This window comes from Astatotilapia calliptera, chromosome 5, assembly GCF_900246225.1.
Source record: "Astatotilapia calliptera chromosome 5, fAstCal1.2, whole genome shotgun sequence".
NCBI classification, from domain to species: Eukaryota; Metazoa; Chordata; class Actinopteri; order Cichliformes; family Cichlidae; genus Astatotilapia; species Astatotilapia calliptera.
This window is the reverse complement of record NC_039306.1, coordinates 33,242,812-33,267,891: the sequence shown is the minus strand read 5'-3', so window position 1 is coordinate 33,267,891 and position 25,080 is coordinate 33,242,812. Positions and strand designations below refer to the sequence as shown.

General features: G+C 40.2%; 1 protein-coding gene and 1 long non-coding RNA gene across 5 annotated transcripts; one reads left to right on the top strand and one right to left on the bottom strand.

The window, feature by feature from the left end:
- Positions 1-9,758: 9,758 nt before the first annotated feature.
- On the bottom strand, positions 9,759-11,775 carry LOC113021741 (uncharacterized). 2 transcript variants are annotated; one of them, XR_003272346.1, is made up of 3 exons: positions 11,582-11,775; positions 10,924-11,305; positions 9,759-10,475 (listed from the first exon to the last, which is right to left on the bottom strand). It is a non-coding gene; the product is annotated as an uncharacterized LOC113021741 (long non-coding RNA). The 2 variants fall into 2 exon arrangements; XR_003272345.1 differs by having other exon boundaries at positions 10,924-11,019.
- A 681-nt stretch (positions 11,776-12,456) lies between these two features.
- LOC113022987 (phenazine biosynthesis-like domain-containing protein 2) lies at positions 12,457-24,997 on the top strand. 3 transcript variants are annotated; one of them, XM_026168995.1, is made up of 10 exons: positions 12,458-12,653; positions 17,968-18,067; positions 21,075-21,173; positions 21,354-21,463; positions 21,592-21,621; positions 21,718-21,806; positions 22,043-22,134; positions 23,873-23,956; positions 24,157-24,219; positions 24,330-24,997. In XM_026168995.1, exons 1-10 carry the CDS (start codon positions 12,570-12,572, stop codon positions 24,440-24,442), a joined length of 864 nt encoding a protein of 287 aa, XP_026024780.1. In that variant the 5' UTR covers positions 12,458-12,569; the 3' UTR covers positions 24,443-24,997. The 3 variants fall into 3 exon arrangements, with proteins under 3 accessions (XP_026024781.1, XP_026024780.1, XP_026024782.1); XM_026168997.1 differs by lacking the exon at positions 12,458-12,653 and adding an exon at positions 14,066-14,220; XM_026168996.1 differs by lacking the exon at positions 21,075-21,173 and having other exon boundaries at positions 12,457-12,653.
- The last annotated feature ends 83 nt before the right edge of the window (positions 24,998-25,080 follow it).

Here is a 25,080-nt window from a genome sequence, read left to right as displayed (position 1 = left end):
CCTCTCTCTCCACTTTCCTCAAGCAGTGCCTCTGCTCACTGACCCCTTGCCACTTCTGGAGCAGCTTTGGCTGACGCGCACATCAGATTCAGTTACAGCCAAACAAGCTCACAATGAAAAATGCCTCCACATTTCCCCGGTTTCACAAACACTGTTTGAAACAAAAAGCCCTTATCAGACCTGTGTATTATTCACAGTGTTAATTGGAGGGAAAATAAGTGCATTGTGCATCTCAACGGTGCTGTTAAAACAAGATAAGGACCGCGCAAGCAGGTCCGACGCAGTGGCTATTGAATGAATTGTTTAATAGCGAAAGTGTGAACAAGTTGGGAACTGTGTGTTTTTTTTTCCTTTTTCTGGTGAACTGTGCTCTGGTGGGGCTGATGTGACCATTCTGGTAATCCCCAGGTAGGTGTCATTTATTTATTGTCACTAGCTGTAGCGTTATGTATTCAGGCAGCAAAGGTCAGCGTTAAACATGCGCACAAAGAAACACAATCGCCACCCGTGAAAATGCGATAACTCAGTAGGCAGCGGTAAGTGACACTGAACATAAGAGTGAAACATGGCAGCTAAGGAGACCCGCATGCAGGTTTCTTTCAATAGAGAAGTTTTGCTTCACTCTAAGCAGCTGTCGAGCTCGGGCCGCAGTGAACCTCACCCCCGTGTTCCTGACAAGTACGGCCCTCTAATAAAGTGGCAGCATTGCATGAATTAAAATGGTCCTCTTTTATCTTCAGGCTTTCAGAGAAGTTTCAGCAGCCTAACGGTTGTAGTTGCTTCGATTACTGAGTCAAACAGATGAAAGAGAGATGACAGATTAAAAAGGAAAAGATCATGAGGTCAGAACTTACGAAATCATTCTGTACTTACAAATATGTTTGGTGGTTCAAAACCACACACCATAACCCGGTTTGCAGCAAAGCGGCACTAAACTGAAGCAGTACAGTAAGAGCTGTTTCATTCACCCTGATTCACTTTAGTAAAGTCCATATTTGGTAACGTTAGGGCACAGAAAAGAAGTATATGGTTGCATGTGTTTCTATAAAGGGTTTCTGCATCACAGGTTAGAGCAGTGACAAGTCACTCCACCCTGTGCAAACCGAGGCAAACCGATTGTCCACTTTGAATAAAGCCAATAAACATGTCAGTGAAGCTGTTTGTTTGGTAGGGGCTTTACTGAACGCTGCCACGTCTCGGAGTGATACCATCTATCGCAGAGAAAAGCATCACAGAATGAATGAGTGCGTGAACAGGTACAAGGTTCACATACAGGTCGAACTCATCTGCCATCACAGTTTTACCCCAAAACTGCTGACTGACAAAGTCTTCAGCTGGTAATTATTAAAGATATTAGGTAACTGGTTAGTATCTATGTGCATTTAGTTTAGAGTCTTCACTGAGCAGTAATGTCCATTGCAGGGTCTTACATCATTTGACATAAACATGTCCTAAAGACAGAATTTGACAGAGTTAGTTGGAATGTGTTGATCTGGGTGAGTGAATGTCATAAAATTATTATTATTTCAACTGTTTAAAAAAATGCATTAAAACATTTAGCATTGCATTATGGGATTTAAAGAACTACATAGTTTACAGGCTACAGATACTAGGGACTCCAATTACTATTTTTACTGTTTGCCATTTCTGAGACATGTTGTGAAACATCAGACGTCAGATATGATTGCTGTCAGAGCCAAAACGGAACCTTCAAGTTTTAAGAATCTTTCTAAAAAGACTTTTCAGTGTCATAAACAGGTGAATGACAAAATAAAACTGCAATGCAGTTCACTCATGATGTCAAGCGATGATCATCAGCAAGTTCTTGGACAGGAGTTCAAAATGCTGTAGATTCTTAGCAGTGCTTTTGACATATTGAGGTGGCTGTAGCTCAGGAGGAAGAGCGGGTCTCTCTTGATGATGGTTGGAAGGTTGATGGTTCGATCCCTCCACAGTCTACATGCTAAATATCCTCAAGCAAGATACTAACCCCAAGTTGCTCTGTGATGCATCCATTGGAGCATGGAGTATCTGTTAGTTAGAAAGCACTTAAAAGCAAAGAAAACATTACTTGTGGCATGTTGCACAAAGTGCTTTGAGTGATCCAGGAGAGTAGAAAAGCGCTATATAAGAATCAGACCACTTACCATGTTTTATACTGAACAGTAGCCAACATCAGCCACTGTGAACTGCAGTTGATTATGATGACCCAAGTGTACCCCAAGAATTAAATGTGTATTTTAAAAGTTATCACTATTTAGGCTTTAGACTGCATGCGCTTTGCTGGAGATCTGTTTTTTTTACCCACTATACACAAAATCTCTTTCAAGTTACATCGTTTAAATTAATAAAAAGAAAGAAAATTCCACATCAATTCTACATTACTAACTTTTGGTAGATAAAGGTCAAAGTTGAGCTAATCTGTGTCCACAGTCAGAGATATGGATCAAATAGACCCAGAAACACATCAGGTTTGATGTTTGTAAACTGTCAACACAACTGTCGCTACTTCTGTCCTTACCATGACTTTTATGCTTCATCCTGGTATGGTTACTAGTGGAGGGCACACAACACAAACTAGCTCAACTGGATTTTTCTTCTTTGCCAGAATCCAGAACACGTTGTTTAGCATAATTTACCAACATCTTTTTGTTGTCTTGTCCATTGTGTCATTTCAAACTGCATTCCTATTGATTGATTAACAGCCATAAGCCATACAGACAGAAAGCAACTCCAAAGGACTGTATGCAAATCAGCATATGATTCACAAGCTTGTGGAACCACTTTTAGCAGCAATAGCAACTTGAAGCAAACTTTTTTTTTGTGTGTACGACTTTAACAGTCTCTCTCACATAGAGGAGTTTTAATTAACCCCTCTTTTCAATGCAGTTTAAGTTCATTGAGGTTTGTAGATGCGGCTCTTTTAAGATCCCACCACATCATTTCAATCTGGTTGAGGTCTAGGCTTTGTCTGGAACATTGCAACACCTTGATTTATTTTTCAGCCATTCTTTTGCAAAGTTGCTGTTGTTCTTGCAATCATTGTCTTGTTGCATGACTCAATTTTAACCAAGCTTTAGCTGCTAGGTAGAGCTTCACATTTGAGTCTAGAATACTCTGGTATACAGAGGAGTTCAGGGTTGACTTATTAATTGCAAGGTGCCCATGTTTGGTTTTTATCGAAAGGGGTGCTGTGAAAACAAGCTCCACAATGGTCTCGTCTGTTCAAAGGAAACAGTTGGAGAAATCTTGTTATTTTTTTTAGATACAACTTTATAAAACTAAACCACGTTTAATCTTCTTTTTATAGAGAGAAGCCTTTCTCCTCTATCACCATGAAGTGTGGCCAGATGGGCCACCCTTAAAACAAGCCATACTTGTTAAGTGTTTTTCTAATTGTGGTGTCATGAACTTTAACATTTAACATGTGAACTGAGGCCTGTAAAGTCTTACATGTAGCTCTTGGTATTTTTGCAGTTTCTCTGAGTCTTACACCGTCTGGCCTCTGGGTGAATTGCTGAGACAAACAATCCTGGGACGACTGCGACATTGTGAATGCTCCAGACCAGCAAAGTGCTAAAACTTCTTTTAGAGAGATGCTGAGACTTGATGATGATGAGCTAATCAAGTGCATTTGATTTGCAGCACCTCGCTGCTACTTACCCTCTTAATTCCTATGGAAGGTGTAAGGTGTATGGATGTTTTACAGGATGCTCTGCAGCCCACTCTTACTGTGCGATGTATGGCATGACTAAATATATTGCCATGATTGTTTCAGATTGGTACTCTTTAGTCTGGGACAACAGTCCATAATCGCAGTGTATTCCTGGATTTAGGCTACCAGCCAATAAAGCACGGCATTCAAAACAATCCCAGCAGAGGTTGGGAATCAGTTACTGTCATCAAGACATGTGACAGTTAAAAACTCAACCAACTGGTGAAACTGAAAATGCTCATATACCTCAAGGCGAAAAAGCAGCACATCACACCTTTAAAGCTAACCAATAATTTGGAGCAAGAACAAACACCCTTACTTTGTAAATATGCAGTCAAACAACATGTGACAATATTTAGAAAAAAAATCCATTGTGAACTCAGACTTGCAGTCTCGCTTTGACTGTGGCCCAAGTACGTTATGAATATCCTGCCAGTCAGCGAGGCAGGAAACAGACAGCCAGTGGCTCACTCTACCAGGGCTGCAGGGGTCAAAAGCCTGTCAGGTGGTGCGGCGGTGGAGGTGGTGGGGGTCAGGCAGGTGAGCCAGTGAGGAAAACAAAGAACCACTACTAAACCCCCACCCCCTTTTCCTTCCCCTATCCCGTCTGCCTTCTCTTCCTCTCAGAACAATCACCACCAACAGGACCAGGAAGTGATGTAGAGAGGAGGTTGATCTAACCGGGGCAGTTCCTTTCAGATAGGTCAGACAGGGGAAGAGAAGGTAGGAAAGACAGGCGTGGAAATGGGAAAAGATAGAAAACATACACAGCAAGTGGTGGCAGAGTTTCCTGTTTGGGTGTGCGTGTATGTGAGTGTGAGACTTTCCTATTTATAGAGTATTCCAGTCCTGTAGTGTTGTTCACTGATGACTAACGGTGTCCAGTATTGTTTTAAGCCCTGTGCTATTTCTTTTTTAAATATTCCTGCACTGTTGTGTTCTTTCCTTCATATCTGATCCTCATAGGTGTTATAATTATAAAAATAATGTCCGATGCCCAAGTGACCCTGACTGTGACAAAGGTCATGACAGCACTTTGAAGCTACCATTCTGTTCCGTGTTAGCAGCTGCCTCCATTATTGTTATTTTGACTTCAGGGCCTCTGTGGCTCGCCAGCATCTGCAGCGTCTCCCTTCGCTCAGTCTTCCTTGAGAATGTGAGCAGGCATGTGGCATTGAGAGTCAGTCGGGCCATTCCTGCGCTCATAGCACAGACACAAAGCATGTGGCACTTGACAGGGATGCCAGATGAGGGACGCACGCCACCACGAGCCGCAGCAGCCCCCTTGCCTTTTAAGACACACACTGAGGGGTTCCTGCCCTGAAAGGCGACACCTCGGCCTGCGCCACCGAGGCTCCTTGCGTCTTGTCTTTCCCCCCACTTGCGGACTCTTGTCTGTCCTCGGCTCCTCATTTCCGTCACACTTTCTCTTCCAGGGAGGGTAGCGCGGGGGGCAAGACTGTGTCGTATGTTATTAATACTATTGTTAACTGCACACTCAAGGCTGGCCTTCCTGACTCAGCTCATCATGTTACAGGTATATTGTGCACAGCAGAGAAATGGCCAATCCTGCTTTATATAATGCCATCTATATATATCGCGAGGAATGCCTTGGCCAATTATGGTTCGAAGCCGGCTGATTGTCATGATGGATCTGTCAGCAGACTTAAAGGCTTTCTTCTTGGACTAAAAACAGATGATGTCTTTTGACTGAGGTGATATTCTCCCTGTGAGCATCATTAAAAATGAGTAGACACAAGACAAATGCAAGAGACATTTACTTTACAGGCAGAAGAGATAGGGGTCTCCCAGTGATCGAACAGAACTGTTATTACTACTTTACTGATCGATTCTGACACTATAACTTTTGATAATTGTGCTGCGTGCTGGAATATTAGATGTGTTGGAGCGCCCTCTAGAGGCAGGTACCTGAGAGTACTATTGTTGGATGTTACTTGCAGATTTAAAGTTACTTATTGCAAGTATTAAATGATATGTATTTATTTATATTGGATTTAAATAAGAATTTGCTCTTAATCACTTGTCTGGTTAATCAAAGATCACACTGACTGACTGCATCTTTTTGTAGTACAAACCTCAAATTAAACCAAAATACAGCCTGGCCCTGTTTCAGTCTTGGCTGAGCCTTCTTTAGCACGATGCATAGACATCTGGGACATATAGTCAGAGTGGCTCTTTCTTCATATTCTGTTGATAGCTTTATTCATTTTGGAAAGTTTTAAGATATGTTAAAAGACTGAAATTTACCATAAATTTGAAAATTTGAAAATTGAGCTGTGCAATGGTTTTGAGAACCCTGCAGCTACAGTAAAGTTTTTATGTTTAAGGTAACAATAATAAAACACACACAAAAGTATGGAGAGATTTAGAAATTGTTCTGATTGCTACATAAGAATTTAGTTTTACTTGAACATTAATTACTGATAGATGAATATTTTTTAAATTACTAATTTAAGTGAAGCTTAAACTTTTTTTTGTATAGAAAAACTCTGTTATCATCATGCACATGTGTTGTCAGGCAGTGGACTGTTTTGCATCTTCTCTTAAAATGTATTAAATCTACAGCAGTGCTGAACAGATGGTGCTGTTCACTGCTAGCAGAGTGGGTTGGTTTTCCCATGGCGCCACCCAGTGGCGGTCCTAGCCTGTTTGGTGCCCTGGGCGAACACGCCCTCTTTTTTCTAAACTGAGCACCTGATGGCTTTGACCTTTTCTTGTCCATCTTCCACTGGTTTTAGTGTTGCACTACGGTATGAACATCCATCCCCCAACCCGAGGATCACCACAACATAACGTAATAGACCTACACCTTAAATCATAGATTGGCTTTGTCTAGACTCTAGGGTTTATTTCTGGGATTTTGCACAACCGAGGAGTCTAATCATGAATACATAATGGGCTTGGATTTACATCATTATGAATGAAATGTGCTCTATTTGGAAGCAGCATGTCTCCCTCCCCTTTCGACAGGTTGCGTGTGAGACTTTAAATCATCAAACTGTAAATTATACATTTTAAATTGTTATTGATCTCTTTACCCCGAGTCCTAAAGTGTATATTTATTTTCTTATTCTTCTTAGATTTATTGTTTGTTTACTTGCACTGCTGTAACTGGAGGCTCGCCGTCTCGTCTCTCTATATACTGTACTTATATAGTGGAGATGACAATAAAGTTTACTTTGACTTCAGCAGCAAGTAGGTGCACCGAGGGCTCTCGCGCTCACTTTTCGGTATAGAATTTCGAAAAAACGTCGGTGCAGATTATACGTCTGTATCATAATGTCTGGTGTTTTCGTGTTTGTTTGTTTTATTTTGCGAGTTGATTATTAGATGGTGCTAATAACCAACTGAGGAGGATGTCAGGATCTGAGGAGGAAGTGCGTCAGGAAGGTGAACGTACGCAAAGCTACTGGTCCGGACGGGATTCCCGACCGCGTCCTCAGGTCATGCGCGGCTCAGCTGGCTGGAGTGTTCACACACATCTTCAACCTTTCCCTCTCTCTGTCTGTAGTCCCAGCCTGCTTCAAAATGGCCACCATCGTCCCTGTACCCAAATCCTCCACCATCTCCTCATTGAACGACTGGCGACCTGTAGCCCTGACCCCCATCGTGAGCAAATGCTTCGAGAAGCTGATCAGGGACTTCGTTTGCTCTGCACTGCCTGACTCACTGGACCCTCTACAGTTCGCATACCGCCACAACAGGTCCACTGATGATGCCATAGCCCTGACACTACACACTGCCCTGTCACACCTGGAGAAGAGAGACACGTATGTGAGAATGCTGTTTGTAGATTACAGCTCAGCATTCAATACCATCGTTCCCTCAAAGCTGGACAGGAAACTGCAGGATCTAGGACTGAGCAGCTCCCTCTGCAGCTGGATCCTTAACTTCCTGTCTGACAGACAGGAAGCTAAGTGGTCAGACTGGGCAGCATCACCTCATCCACACTGGTGCTCCACAGGGGTGTGTACTGAGCCCTGTCCTGTACTGGTAAACGGACTGATTCTTATATAGCGCTTTTCTACTCTCCCGGAGTACTCAAAGCACTCTATACAACATGCCTCATTCACCCCCACTCATACAACTCAAGTGCAACCTAAACTACATTCATACAGATTCATACTCCGATGAACGCATCGGAGGGCAACTCTGGGTTAGTATCTTGCCCAAGGATATTTGGCATGCAGACTGAGGAAGCCAAGGATCGAACCACCAACCTTCCGATCAGTAGCTGATCTGCTCTACCACCTGAGCCACCCCACTCTACTCACTCTACACCTACGACTGCACGGCCATTAGCAACTCCAACATCATTGGGAAGTTTGCGGATGACACTACAGTGGTGGGTCTTATCACCAAAGGTGATGAGATGGCCTACAGGGAGGAGGTCAGCGCCCTGACCCACTGGTGTCGAGACAACCATCTCACCCTCAAAGTCGCAAAGACAAAGGAGCTGATAGTGGACTTCCGGAGGTGCAGAGAAGTACACACCCCCATCACCATCAACGGCGCTGCTGTGGAGAGAGTGAGCAGCTTCCGGTTCCTTGGTGTACATCTGGCTGAGGATCTTACGTGGTCAGTACACACAGTGAAGAAGGCGCAGCAGCTCCTCTTCTTTCTCAGGAGACTGAAAAGATTCTGCAAGCCATTCTTATATTTTGCTTGTTCTTATGTTATTGTATTTTGCACACCTCTGTTGCTTGTGAAGCTCGCACACAAGAATTTCACTCACATGTACTGTACCAGTGTATCTGCACATGTGATGTGACAATAAAAGTGATTTGAAATCCCCCGCCGCCACGCCCTCTCCTCCCTGTGCCGCAAGCAGCAAGCGCAGCTCGCAGCTCGCAAACGGAGGGCGCCCTTACTCCCCGCAAATGGCCGCAAGAACACCGATCGGTGCCTATGACATCCCCAGAATGCGCTGGCATGATGTCGGGGCAGCATGAGTACGAGCAACTTTTTTTTGCCGATGCCCGTTATGCCGCCCCCCACTACGATGCCGCCCCGGGCAACCGCCCATGTCGCCCATATCAAAACCCGCTAGTGGCGCCACCTGACTGCAGCGGTGGTAAAATTTACACACACACTTGTTATTTGAGCAAAAGTGCAGATAAGAATTACTCTGGCAAGGACTGATTTGACTTCTTTACTCGGCAAAAGTGTAAAACTACAGGCTCTGAAATGTACTCAAAGAATACAAGTAACAGTAGGTCTTGAATGAAGGTGCGCTAGCTTTAAACTTCCAGTTCATCAGATGTCACTGAGCGCTCCTTTTAAAAAGATAAGCGCTCTTCTTCCTCCTGTCATGTCTTTCTTACATCTTTCTCCATCTCTGCGTGAAATTATCTCACAATCATCAAACTCATCTTTTCTCTGGTAAGCAGCTGCAGGACAACTGTATGACAGCCTTTGCTGCTACTGTCTGATCTATTGGACACTGTAAACCTGAATAAGTTACCAGAACTCAAAAAAATTGAGGCAATCGATTGCCTCAATTTTTTTGAGTTGATCAACTCAAAAGTCAAATTTTTCCAGAACATAAAAGTTTGGATTACATGGTACTTGTATCTTTTGAGAACGGTCAACTCAAATATTTGCAGTTAATATGACTTAAAGTTTCAAGTTTACAAATTCAAAGAAATAAGTTCACAGAACTTATAAAAAATAAGTACACAACTACAACATTTTTATGTTAACAAAACTCAAATGTTTATTAGTTTGTGTTGTCATTATTTTAAGTACACGTTAGTCAAATATGTTGACTACTTGATACTTAAAAACATGTGACCCAAAACTTAAAATTTTTGAGGCAATTGATTGCCTCAATTACACTGAGTATCGGTAACTTAATATGCAAAAGTCATAAACATCTGCCATTGAACAGTATCTTGACTGCTCCCTTTTAGCACTATGTTGAAATTAAATACATTTTAAAAAAAAAATTTAAATACATTAAAAATAATTAACAAAAACATTTATAAATTAAAATAAGTACACCAAAAATTGTTTAGTCAGGAAAACTGTCAGAGTAATGAAACATAATGCCAAATAATAATATCAAAATGTGCTTTTGGCTCTCTGGCTAATATCTGAATAAGACAACAAGGCAGCAATTTGAGTGAATTACAATGCTATTTGTTTTACATTAACCAGTATCAAACAGTGAAATTTAGGTCATCTTGTGCAGCCCACAATGTTTTGGAAATAGTATTACGAAAAACATTAAAACATACAAAACATTAGTGTTGCTTTGCATTATGTTAATGAGAACAAAGGCACGTTGTATAGTTTGGACCTATTGGCTGAACACCTGTAGAGTAATGCAGGAATGTTTTGAGGCATTATTTAGATGAAAGGAGAGAACTTTGAACCAGTCTTTTATAATGCTTCACCCTGCATCCTTCTTTCAGATGAGTTCCTACATAACCAAGTCATTCTTGAGGGTCTGTAACCTGGGTGACAGTTTACCACTTTCTAGACCAAATAAAATCTTTTGAGTAAATTCTAAAGTGTTGGTCAGGCCTTTGGGGTAGCTGAGGTGAAGTGCATAGATCAGTCCAAACATTACCAGGAAGGCTTCACCAAATCTGGGGAGACTGAACACGGCATCACTTTCAATGACGACAGAGATTTTCACAGGTTGGTAGTGAACTGGACTTGTTGTGTCATGGTCACTGATGACAGTGAAGAGGGCCACTTCAACACCATCAAGCTCCAACTCATCAGATTCGTCCTGAATTAATGAAAAAGAGATACTAATCACAATCTAAACCAAGAAATACAACAGACGACATATAATTTCTCATTTTACCAACTCCCACTGAGATCCAATACCTCTTTTACAAGGGAGACCTGAGTCTCACTGTAAGAGGTGAAAAACAGAAGATCCATGTTCTGCACACATAAATCAGCTAATTCACCAGAGAATCAAGTGGTGTGAGATAGACTGAAACTAAGCTAAAGGAAATACACAGGAAAATGTTTTACTAAACATCTTATCACTTTCAACAAAACACCAATTCAGTTCATTCGTAGTGAGGAGACAGAAAAGACCATACATGGAAACCATATGGGTAGACTAAACAAAGGTAAGTCCAAACAGTGCATCAAAATACATGTTTGTACTTTGATGCACTGTTTATATACACAGTAGTATCTGTTAGATACTTAAGGACACTCACAGTGCAGGTTCTGAAAAATCCAGAGACATCCTCACGCAGATAGACAGGAAGGGCATGGAGAACGGTAGTGCGCTTGGTGTGGATATCATGGATTTCCTATTTCCAGATAAAAACAGAATTGTATATACTGGTGAGTTTACTGAACAACAACAAAAACAACAGTCAAATCAGAACATATGTCCACAAATAACCTGTTCACATCTTTAATACAGTCAGACAAATAGCAAACACAAAGTGGAGTAATAGCAAAATTCAAAAAGCTCATTTAAATCATTGAACCTGTCCAATGTTCCACTGGTTCAACCTATGAAAATGTGTAACAATCTATTATTACCTGTTCATTGTGAATTCTTAGAATTTCAGCCAGGGCATCTGCTGTCTGCTGTTAAAAATTTAGAGAGATTAAAATACTTTGTTTCATACTAGGCGACCGGGCGCCACCTCTAGAACAAGTAGTATCTAACTTTTTAAACAGCCTGCGACCCTCATTACAACAACTTAATGCTAGCTCTGCAAGCGCAAAGTTTCCTTCGGGGAGAGCAGCAAAGCACATAAAAAACACGGACCGACATTTCTGCTATTCTTTTCGACACGCACCCAAAATACAACTAAATATTCGTATTTTAACAATAAACTAATATCAACATTGAAAACTTACTGTAAGTCCAGTGATGCTAGTTGCTGCCGTTAGGTCCAACTTTCTCCAGTCGTCCGTGTTGCCTCTTTGGTGCTGTTCCCGCCCATATACCTTTACTTCTTCTGTGTTTCGTATTAATGCTCATTAGCGCCGCCTTCCGCTTCGGAGGGTGAATCAGAGATTAACTCGGAATAAAAATTGATTCCTGCAGCTGCTCAACATTTACGGAAAAAATTAAAAATATATATGTAGGACACATTGATAAAACAATGAATATTAAATGTCTGTGAAGGTTCTCAGTCATCCAGGTCATCGTAGTCAAAGGAACTTAAAGAAGTCCAGACGCTTTTCTTTGCAAGCTCCTTTGACAATGAATATTAAAATAAATACATTTTGTCTTTCACTAATGCATTTAAGACAATTTGATTTTACTTATTTGGTGAAACACTTTGAGATTTTATTGTATTTTAGCATGTGCTACATAAATTAAGTTTATTATTAAATCCTACTTGAAACAACAAAAATAACAGGACTTTACCATTCTTATATGTCCTAACTTAACTGTGTTACGTTGTGCTTAAGTTATGATTTTAAGTGATGCTTACTTAATATAGAAATAGTTAAATTCAATCAAATATTATTAGTTTCATTTACTCAAAAAGAAGAACATGTTATACGAACTTGACATATTTAAGTTAACAGAACTTTTTAAAGACTTTGAGTATACACTACTTAATCTGTTTAATTACTTTGAACATTCGGGTTTACAGTGGAAACATTGCACGTGAAACTGCATTATTTTGTACTCCTGGTTATTTGTATTCATGTTCTACTCTCTTGTATACCTCATCTGTTTGTATGTTGTACTCACTGATTGATTAATAAAGTTCTTGTTAAAAAAAAAAAAAAGCAGTGGGTGCGGACTTTGTCACTTTGTCCACCAAAAACGGAGCTGAAGAAGGAGGCTCTTGACTTTTAAGCCATTTTCGTCTTCCTTCGCTTACCTACAATGGAGATACCAGTGTACACGCTGGATTCCTTCACCAATTTGCCGTTCAAGGGAAACCCTGCGGCAATTTGTCCACTTCTGCATGTGAGTAAAACTATTTAGGCCACAGCTTAATGTGTAGTCTGGCGCTATGGCGGCCTGCATCGGTGCTTCGCACAAGTGCAGACCAAAGGCAGAAATTCGTTCTGCAAAACAAGCTCGACAACATGTGTTTTTAAAGGTATTTTAACTCAAACAATCTTTTATCAATCAAACCATGAAAATTAAAGTGGGTTTTTTTTTGTTTGCTTTCCCCTGAAAACTTTCTTATCACACAAGAACAGATACACACAATAAGATACATCAGCCTGCTGCTTCTAATTAACTTATTTAGTTGTTTATTCTTTTTCAGTCAGCAAACTTCGTCTGTTTGCCTGCCAGAAGCTTACAATAATCTGCTTTAGAAAGATGAACTCAAATGGAGGTCAGTCCACTACTGCCACCTGTGGCCAAGTGCTACTACTAGATTAACTTGTGACATATCTGCAGAAGAAGCTGAGTGGCTACACTTAAAATCGACCCACAAACATGTTGAAAGATGCAATGACAGCAATGTGGATTGTCAGGACTAAAACCAATCATTAAGTAAAGACAACAGGGATCATTTGTTTCTGTTTATTTAGCATGCACAACATTTGTAGTCTGGCCTCCATTTGAGACTGCTCCAGCTGCTATGTGATAGTCAGTAGATCTGCTACAAATTGCAGATCATATGCAAGTTTTGGAAATAAATCATGAATATTCCTTGCTTAGCATTAAAAGTAAACATTTCTAGCTCTCCCCCACACTCAAACACAGATGACAAACCAACTGACACACCTGAGTCACTCACTTTCTTAAATCCAATCACTCTCACTGGCTCTGTTTATTACTAATCACTGTGTAACAGCTGTAAATTCACGGTAACTGCCATCTCCTTACAAATGTTTATAGATTAACCACAATTATACAACTCATACAAACTCTCTCCAGCCATGTTGTTGTTTTACCTATACTGGCTGAAAATGTTCATTTCCAGAGAAAAGACACAGGCAGACTATGCTTACAGGATGTGATGTTACAACACCAGTGAAATATGAATGTGTCATATATTTGTTCAAGACGTATTTCTTTGTTATGGGAAGAAATATTGAAATCATCATGAACAACGGGAGTGGTGATTTCTATAACTTTGTGTATATAATTGTGCATTTCTTACTGATGTAGGCCACAAATAAATACATAATGCCATTTCATTTATTTTAAAGGTTTATTTGCAAGACATGCAATCAGACAAAATAGAAAGTTCCAAATGTATTGTGCATGAAACGAATTCAAACGTGGCGATAGAGCCAGGTGCAGATGTGTCACAAGTTAATCTGGCTGTAGGCTGTGGCGCTCGGCCACAGGTGGAGCTAGTTGACTCGACTCCATTTGAGTGAACACAAAGTAAACTGCACGCTTTAGTTGTGAAGCGAAAACACTGAAATCGGAGCAATAACACGTACGAGGGGAACGATAACGACGACAAGATTCTCCCGATCGTTTGCTCTTGCTGCCCTGTGAACAGCATCGGCGTGGTGTTAATTGTTTGCCGTTTTCACGATCGCCTCCTGCATGAGAATATCACCAGGTACACTCGCGACATTTTTAAACATTTAGTTGTTCATCATGAGCAACAAGATTGAGGTAACCTCACAAATATCACAGATGAAGTATTTGGTGTTTATTTGCTGTTTTGTTGGTAGCGGCTCCTGAAAAGCAAGTCGACCACACATCTGTTCGACCAACCCCTAAGGTATGGAACGCCAGGACTGCCATAATGAATTAATTAAATACACCATTAAATAATTAATAAATGTGGCAATAATTAATTAAAATTGGAATTAATTAAATAAATAGTTATGACACATGTAATTAATTAATTATTGACACATTTAATTAATTATTTATGTATTTCACATTTTAATTAATTATTGACACATTTAATTAATTAATTATTGACACATTTAATTAATTAATTATGTATTTCACATTTTAATTAATTATTGACACATTTAATTAATTATTGACACATTTAATTAATTATTTAATGATATATTTATTTATTTCATTTTGGCAGTCATGGCGCCTGGCTCTCATCATGAAATAATTTTATCTGTCAGCCTCACCCATCAAACTCAGGGGGCGGGGTTAACGCTGCCCATGCAGCTTCTCTAACATTTGATTGGTTGCCGTGCAAAGTAAGTCAAAACAGGTCGATCCTAGATAATCGATTGCTTGTGTAGACTTGGGGCAGCCAGGTATCCCAGAATGCAGATCAAATCACAGGCAGCAATGGTGGTGGTGTAGTTTTAAAATACCCCGTTTTTCTGTCACCAGCTACACTTTTAACAGTGTTTTAGCGGCGAATGTCGCGCCGTATGTCTGGTCAGGTTGTCAACATAGAACATGTTTGCAAAAGTGCTCAGATGTTTTTAGAGATTTCACTAGCTCTGCTAACAATTAGCATGCAGAGTGCACCGAGGGGGTTACGTTAACCGGTTTGTTTACATATTCCACTCTCCGTGTTCCACATGTTGCATTCGCAGATTCTCATTTTCACCGAACGATCGTCTCTTTCCGCCTGGTCTTGTGTCTCTGTGCTTCTGTAACATAAAGAACGAGCTGACATTTTTCTCACGAAACCAGCGATCAGCTCAACAGACCCTCAGTTTACCTGCATGCATCCTCCTCCTCATCTGTCAGCTGTTTAACACCTGCTGCTAATTCAAGAAACACGCCTAAGTTACCTGGTGATAGTCACAGTTTAACTGGGCAGCTCGATATAAAGCAATGTCAGCGCATTTTTCTGCACAAGATAAGTAAATATAGTGTTTTCCCCGAGCGCAGAGCTGCTGGAGCTTGTTTCCTTACAGAGCACTTTATAGGCGAACAGCTTCATCGGCGGCTGATGTCCAATCACCGGCACACAGCTTTGAAACCTCAGCTGAGTTTTAGCTCTCAGTGGTTAAACGCTGGACTTCATTCACTCAGGTTCTGTCTGTCGGGTCACGTTTACTTCGCTGTTTTATTTACAACTGAGCAAATCGGTTTGGCTGAGGTTAAAGTTACGTTTCATAACTGCATAGTTTCACAGACGTTTAATGGTTCAATGGCACATGTGTTAGACTGAACTATCATCTAAATATCATCTGTTTTTTAATAGTTATTCAACTGTATTCTAAGCACCAGCTGTCAGTTAGAATGTGATTTTTTTTCTCTCTGTTGGCAGAGGTATAAAAATGCGCAGGAAAATCTGACGTGCATGGCAAACTTCACCGACAATATTTAGGGAGGAATAAACACACATCAAACATAAATGAACCATTTGTCTGTCTCCATAATTGAGAGCATTTTCTCTTCTTATGTCAACACTCTCTCTCTCTTTTTTTTTTTTTTTTCTTTTTCGGTCATGTTATGTTTACCTGTCAAAGGCTTGTTACAAACTATGAAACACATCGTGCAGACTTCTGGATGTTAGAAGAAAACTAATACTGCTCATGAATGAGACTAAAGGCAGGAAGGTGTCCTTTAAAACTAAACATGTTAATAGGACCTCCCTATTTATATCATAGTTTATGATATAGCACGTGTATTTCAGTAATAGCCTGCTGAGGCCACTATACGTGCTGGCCTCATATCAAATGTGAAGGCAGACTGAGTCTATGTTTGACGTTTGTTTATATCTAATCTTCCTTTTCAAACATTTAAACAGCAGCGAGTCTGCAGCTGAGGGAATACAAACTCAAATTGTCGGAACAGGTTTGCTCGTTTCTTGGATTCATTTGGTGATTTATTAAATGTATAACTGTTATTCTAATCTGCTGCTGAGTCTCTTACACTTTTCTTTATGCTGTATATTTTCACGTCTCTGGAATAGTTGGCAGTTAGATAGTCAGCTGGGAAACTTTGTGTTAACTCATGGAGCTGAGGATATCGTGGATATGCTGACCTCGCTGCGTGGTGTACAGAGCGAGGTCAGCATGATTAATATTCACAATAAAAATATTAGCCGAACATCATGAAGTCTGTATGTGTTTCATAGTGTCGAACAACCTTTGTACAGTTAAAGCCAGCAGTTACTACATGACGGAAACACCAACTTTATCTCTTTTATGCGTTTATACACAGGTCACGCTGATTACTGAACAAAAACCCAAAGATCAGATGTTAAACAGATTTATTTGCTCTCTCTCCTCCTTAAACATGTTTTTAATGTTAGTTATAATTCAGAATTGGCGACTGAAACACGTAGGACACATAAGAACATCAGGAAATAAAACACCGATAAATATAACCTCAGTAAAAGAAGTCAGCGGGGGTTACTACAGCTGTGTACCGGGGCCTGCGCTTTGTCGGTGGGATTGCTTGCGAGGCGAGCGGGTCTATCCCACGCTTTGCCGTGAGACTGGGCAGACATCTCCGAAATCATCGAAGCACTTTTGCAAAGAGGCTGTATCTTGACAAACCGACCAGACACATGAAGATTAAACCACTACATTCTCTGCTAAAAAAATATTAAAACGGTATTTGGTGACACACAAACAGGGTTTTTCAAAGCTCAGTTCTGTTAGCTTCCACATGCCGGTTGTTGTGTGCTAGAAACAATGGCCACCAGGCCAAAGCAATGGTTTTGACTCGATCAGCGTTAGCCCCGCCCCCTGAGTTTGATGGGTGAGGCTGACAGATAAAATTATTTCATGATGAGAGCCAGGCGCCAGGACTGCCAAAATGAAATAAATAAATATATCATTAAATAATTAATTACATGTGTCAATAATTAATTAAAATGTGAAATACATAAATAATTAATTACATGTGTCAATAATTAATTAAATGTGTCAATAATTAATTAATTACATGTGTCATAACTATTTATTTAATTAATTAATTCCAATTTTAATTAATTATTGCCACATTTAATTAATTATTTAATGGTGTATTTAATTAATTCATTATGGCAGTCCTGGCGTTCCATAGTAGCTTAGCTGTAGCATTTGTAGCTGAGGGCTTCAGCTTCCGGGTAACAAGGAAATGACGTCATTCATGTAGATTACTGATTGGCAGTGCTAACTCGAAATTTCGAGTTACTTTTCTCAAAATTTCGAGTTAATATGTCGAAATTTCGAGAAAGTAACTCGAAATTTCGAGAAAATAACTCGAAATTTTGAGAAAATAACTCGAAATTTTGAGTTATGGATCCTTTTTTTTTTTTTTAGTGGCGGAAACGGGCTTCCATAAACCCCAGTTAATCTGGAACCGTGGTCATAGCAGCTCATATCAGTGACACTCATCACAAATATTTATATTTACTCATCAAATCGTGTGTTTCTAACAGGAGCTGAGTGATGACTTGTATTACAAGATAGCAGCAGAGATGAACCTCTCAGAAACTGCTTTCATCACCAGGATTAATCCCTCTGATAGCTTTACTACAGGTATGTCTGTTTTAATTCAGATCACATTTGGGTTGCCAATTCCAAAGCCTCTTAGATTATAATGCTGTAATGGAAAGCTCCCTTTCAAAAGTATACAGTATGGTGTATGATTCACATACTGCTTAAACTTAAAAGTAGTCCCTATAGGTGCAGGATAGAAATTTTTCAATATGGATTAACAAGTTTGTATGACTTTATAGTTATAAGAACCGTAGTATATCGTATTTGCAGAAAATAAAAAAGACTGAAATAAAATAACAAAAACCTGAAAACCTGAATAACATGACAAGTGAAATAAATGAGTCAAGGAAATTGTATGATAGGAAAAAATGGAGTCACTATTAAATAAAGAAGAAGCTGTGAGTAGTGGTGAAGAATTTGCACAGCTGTGAGGCTCTAAGAGAAAATGCCACGTCATTTTGTAATGATGTGAGCTGCAGGAATAGTTAGGAGTGTCTGAATCAAACCAGTGGCTCTGTTAACAAAGTGAGACAACAGACATTTCAGGGTCAAAATACAGTTAATTAGAGAAAAATATCTTTAAATCACCACAAAGTCTATTTCATGGCACTTTGTACCTATTGAGAAATGTCATTCACGAAAGGTTAGCCTTCAGCAAAACTAAACTAGTCCCGTCAGGCAGAATTAAGGACCCACAACCATTAGCAGGAGCTCATTATTTTTCAAGTTTATCTGTTCAATAGCTTATGTTTAGAGAGATCCTATACAGTTAAACACACACAGAGCTGCATTGTACTCACTTTGTGCACAAACTGTCCTCAGCAGTCTGTCGGGTCAAAATGTTACATTGTATGGAGTCCAAAGAACTGTGCAACAAGCTGTCACAGTGAAAAATGCAGTGTGCAGTCGGTCCAAGAGGAATGCAGGTATCATTAACACAAAGACAAAGAAGAAGCAGGAACAGATACAATAAGTTTAACTTCAGACTTAAAAATGTGACTTTTGAAGAAGGTCACCAGAGAACTTCAATCTATACATCTAAAAACCACAAACCAGGCGAGAAATTTGGGTGTAGTGATGGATGCAGACCTAAACTTAGAAAAACACATTAAGACAATAACAAAGTCAGCTTACTATCACCTCAAGAATATATCAAGGATAAAAGATCTGATGTCTCAACAGGACCTGGAAAAACTAGTCCATGCATTCATCTTTAGTAGGCTTGGCTACTGTAACAGCATCTTTACAGGTCTACCTAAAAAATCAGTCAGACAACTACAGCTCATTCAGAACTCTGCTGCTCGAGTCCTCACTAAGACCAAAAAAGTGGACCACATCAGTCCAGCTCTGAGGTCCTTACACTGGCTGCCTGTCCGTCAGAGGATAGACTTTAAAGTTCTGATGCTGGCCTATAAAGCTCTGAATGGTTTAGGACCAAAATACATCAGTGACCTCCTGACCCAGTATGAACCATCCAGATCCCTCAGGTCATCTGGATCCGGTCTTTTATCAGTTCCCAGAGTCAGAACCAGACACGGAGAAGCTGCATTCAGCTTTTATGCTCCTTATATCTGGAACAAACTCCCAGAAAGCCTCAGATCAGCTGAAACACTCAGTTTATTTAAATCCAGGTTGAAGACTCACCTGTTCTCAGCTGCATTTGAATAAAGCACCAAATCCACACTTTAAGCTTAAATTTCAAAACTTACATTTAACTACTGATTTTATCTACTGTTCTGATTTTATCTGTTTTGATTTTATATACTGTTGTTTGTTTGTTTTTGTTTGTTAATTAGTTAGTTAATTTGCTTGTTTTATTCAATTTTAAATCATGCTTTTTATTTGTTCTTGTTTCTAATGTCTCTGTAAAGCACTTTGAATCACCTTGTTGTTGAATTGTGCTATACAAATAAACTTGCCTTGCCTTGCCTTGCCTTACTCTGAATTATATTTGCTGAGAAAGGAGAAAAAAACTGGTTGAGCCCATATTAGAGGGAATTACAATAGTCCATATGTAATAAGATCAAAGCATGTATGACTTTTTAAAGAGTGCCTGATATTTAAATTAAATAAGTAAAAAGTGAACCCAAACCATGACAGTAACAGTTCAGTATTCTTCTTGTAATTTGCCAAAAATATCATCTGGCATTTGCAGTTCTCTGCTCACACACAGATGTTGTAGAGCCATCTCCCACATTTTTTCCTCATCTCCCACAATTTAATGACTTCCAGCTATGAGCAGCTTCTCTAAGGCTACGTCCACACTAGCCCGGATAGATTTGAAAACGGCATTTTCATCTGAAAACGCTCTGCATCCACACTAGCGTCTTAATTCGTTTTCACAGAGTTGTGCGTCCACATTTAAACGGCCGAAAACGCTTACGTTCTAGTACTGTGCATGCGTAAAACGCAAGAAGATTCGACCTACCTCATTTCTATCTGCCGTTTATTTACTTTCTGGCTCTTTGAAACGTCGCGGCAAAATGTTGAGGAAAAACACCAAGTTTTTTTTAAATGGACTAACAATGAGGTGGAGTTGTTGCTGCGAGTAACACAAAAGTACAACGTTGCAAAAGCGAGTGAGAATTAAAGAATGTAGAAACTGATATTAATCTTTAATAGGGCTGTCAAAATTGAGAGCAAACAAAACAACTGCTGTGTAATGCCCTCCTCGATCTTTGTTTAATTGGTCACATGACTGCATCATATGACTAACATGTGCCATCGTTTTCGAAAGTCTGCGTTTTCAGTCCACACTGCCATGCCAAAGCACCGTCTTCAAATATATGCGTTTTCGAGAGCGTTTTGAGAACGCTGCGTTTTCCTTCGGGGAAAACGCCGTCTCAGTGTGGACGGGAGGCCAATGATGGTTTCTAAATTATAAGGCTTTTTGTCAATCTTTAACCAATAAATCATTAATTGGACCTTGAAGACCTTTGTGGATGTAAGCCAATCACTAACATTATTATCTACACTGCTTAACTCTGTGTATTTGAAACTAATACCAAAACAAAACTGAAAAAAGTCTTAAATGTGTGATTAACAGGATCAAGATTCCGCCTTCGATGGTTTACACCAACTACTGAAGTAGACCTGTGCGGTCATGCCACTCTGGCCTCTGCAGCAGTGCTATTCCAACACATCAGTAAGATGCAACATTTACACATAAAAAGGTTTTTCAAAAAACCAAAAAGTGACATCATGGTGCACTAGAAAAGGCCGCTGGAGCTATTTTAAAAGATGCCTGTAATGCACAATGCAGCTGACTGCAAGAAGGAGCAAAGAGGTGCCAGCATGTAACCATATAATGGATTTTTTCCTTCAGAAAATGTAAATCCCACCCTGGTGTTTGAGACCAAAAGTGGAGATCTTTCCGTCACCCAGAAGGAGGAAGGGTACATCATGGACTTTCCTCTGAATCCCCCCACCAGAGTGGTAAAATAAACTTTTCCTGTTTAGTTACATGAACAATTTAATCAGATCCTGTAATGTAAAAAAACGAGTTCTTGTGTTTTATTAACAGTGTATAAAATGGCTTTCTTTCTGAACTCCCTTTATTTCAGGATCCCAACGACTTCAAAGACACCATCAAGGTCAGAAATCACATTTTTCTGAACAGTTTGAGAAAGTGTAACTACATTCCTGTGTGTGTGTTCAGCTAAGTCTCTGCCTTTACATGTGTGACACAGGCGGCAGTCGGAAACCTCCCGGTTCAGGAAGTTTTATTTTGCTACAACACCAAGAAGCTGCTGATTCGACTGGCTGACAGCTGTGACATGTTGGTTAAAAAACACTTTGCTTGTTGCCAAATTCAAAGGAATCTCAATAGTGGTCCTACTGTTCATGAGATCTTAAACATTTGTTCAGCAACAATCAATTATATTTCTCAGGTGCCCGGCTAGTGGGGCTTATTCATATGTTTAAAGCCCAAACAAATAATCAAGCAACTGGCCTTCTACACCCACTCATCACGTTTTAGTAAATGTATATGTGCTTTTTGTGTATTATCTCCAGCTCTGCGCTTACCGATCTGAAAGTTGACACTGTGGCTCTTGAGAATACTGAGAGAAGTGGAAGATTCTGCGCCGTCATCATCACTATGAAAGGTAATCGGAGCTGTGCGTTTCGTAGAGTTGTAGACTTGCTGGATCGGACCACATGTAGTAATTCCATTAAAATGAAGACGTAACAGTAAAGAATAAACCAGAGGAAACCCAACATGAAGTGTTTAAGCGAGGTGTGGTCCCACCATGTACCATCAGAAAAGCTTCAATGCACCTCTGTTAGAGGGATGAACAGCACTCTGCCAAAAACATTCCCTCATTTGGTGTTTTAATGATGATGGTGATGAAGAGCACAGTCTATGATTCCACTCATAATATAGGCCAGGGGTCCCCAATCCCAGTCCACGAGGCCGGTGTCCCTGCAGGGTTTAGATGTGTCCTTGATCCAACACAGCTGATTTAAAGGTTAACTGACCTCCTCAACATGTCTTGAAGTTCTCCAGAGGCCTGGTAATGAACTAATCATGTGTAGGGATGGGTATCGTTTAGGTTTTATCCGATACCGGTGCCAAATCGGTACTTTTGAAACAGTGCCGGTGCTTAAACGGTGCTCGAACCGGTGCTTAAAGAATGGAGAACACAAACTTTGTCCAAAAACCTCTCATGTTCAGCTGGTTTTTTTTGTAAAAAGATAACAATGTTAGCCTTTTCTGCAGCTATGTGGCATATATGGTATCACTCTTGGTTGGAAGCAGTGCTTAAACAATGGAAAAAACACAAACTTTGTCCAAAAACCTCTCATGTTCAGCTGTTTCCCACTTTTTCTTTGGTCATTTTAGCCTTTTTGGCCAGGGTGAAGGGAGCATCTGCCATCAAACAAGAAGACAGCCGCATGTAGCTATGATGATGTTTGCTAGTTCACCATACCTGCATTAATGTAATAACATGGTTAGCCTACTCAACGTAAATTACACACGAACAACATTAAGCTACTCACGCAGAGAAGAACGGCTGCTGCTGCCATCATCATCCGTCATCATTTCTGCTACACTGGCAGGGCTAGGGGCCAGGACTCTATTCTTCGGGTTTTTGGGGGATGTTGCTCCGGGTCCGATAACTGGCAACCCACCCGACGTGCACGGTGTGAGGTCTCGCAGCAAGCTATCAAATACGGCGCATTTCTCGGCTTTTAAAAAAAAAACGCTATGCGTCGCCAGGTGTTTCATCGGATTCTTGGTGTTACCTCCTTTGACAGTATCACAGTATCAGCTTAAAGCACTTGTTGCTGCTGAGTTTGCATCTTTTGCTGTGAAGTACAGCCAGACTTTTAACCGCTTCGCCTTGGACATTTTTAATCTGTAGCTCTGCTCTAACAGAACGTACGTACCTGGCCCCGCCTACTATCCTCGGAAACGTAAAATGATTGGCTAGAAGTGTATCACAGCTCAGGAAAAAAAAGCACCGAAATAAAGCACCGAAATGTGCGCTGCTTTTCGGTCTGGTTACTACCGTTTATGTCAGAACCGGTGCCATCATGGCACCGGACACCGGTACCCATCCCTAATCATGTGATTCAGGTGTGTTGACCCAGGGTGAGATCTAAAACCTGCAGGGACACCGGCCCTTGTGGACTGGGATTGGGGACCCCTGATATAGGCCTTTACTTGGGTTGAGCTCTGGGGAAATGTTTGATCACAGGACAAATGGTGCGCCGATTTCTCCTTTGCCGTCACCATCCTGTGGACTCGTTTGTTGCCCATTTTAATTTGTATAACAACATTCACTGAATGTTTCTGCCAACAAACATTACATATCAAACACTGCTAACATGTGGAAACAGGATCACCTGACTGCCAGCCACGATATGACTTCTACTCGAGAGACTTTTCTCCATGGTTTGGCGTCCCTGAGGATCCTGTCACTGGTAAGATGGTTGCTCTTTACTAGTATGTAATCTATAGACATTATTTCTCAAATAACATAATTCTGACCATGTTTGTGTGTCTAAAAACGTTTACATATAAGCAGCTGGACTAAAGTGATTAAAGAGGATGCATTTACAGGTGTCTTATTACTGAGAGAAAGTGTTAAGCTATTCCTGCTATGCATTCTTTGTTCTGGCAGGCTCTAACCACACAATCCTAGGTAGCTACTGGTCTGAAAAACTAGGAAAGAAGAAAATGCTGGGTAGGTATTTGAACATTCTCCGCCTTTTACTAATGTGTCATTTATCTGATGATAACAGACGTTGTGTTCCACTTTTATCCATAATTAACCTGCTTATTGTGTCTGTGCAGCTTACCAGTGCTCCAGTCGTGGTGGCGAGCTGGAACTTGAACTGAGGGATGATGGAAGAATCAACATAGCTGGACAGGCCATCACTATTCTGCAGGGAACAATCAAACTGTAGACTGAGACACATCCAAGAAGACGGCGTCTGATGTTCTATCTTAACCATTGTGTCCCTGCAGATAGACACTTTATGGCTCTTGTTTAAAAATTAGATGGCTAAAATAAAAAGAAAAAACGCACTCAAGTCCTAACTGTTCTATCCTGAAATGATTCAGCTAACATAGCTTTGTTACGCTCATTCATTCATAACATTACAGCAAAAAAATTACAACCAAAAGATTTTAAAATGATAAAAACAGAAACACAAAAACACAGCAGGTAAAATCCGAAGAGTCATGATTAGCCTTGTGGTCAGGAGAATTTTTAACATGTGCTACTTAATAATGAATGGGGTTCAATAAAATGAAGTACAGCTGATATGGACTAAACTAAAAAAATGATACTGCAGATTCGTTTTGATCCTAAATAACATGTACATATTCCTGAAATTAAAAGTCATCATGATGACTGTTTGTTTGTTTTGTTTTTTTGTATAATCTGTTCCTGCACAGATGTAGTTCTGCCGATCTGGTTTTTACTGACAAAATAATGGAATAAACTTGAGGCCCACTGACATAGTTAAGTTCTTTTAAAGTTGACATTTCTGGTTACATACTATAGCTCTATCATAGGAAACAGGAAATGGCACTACACCTA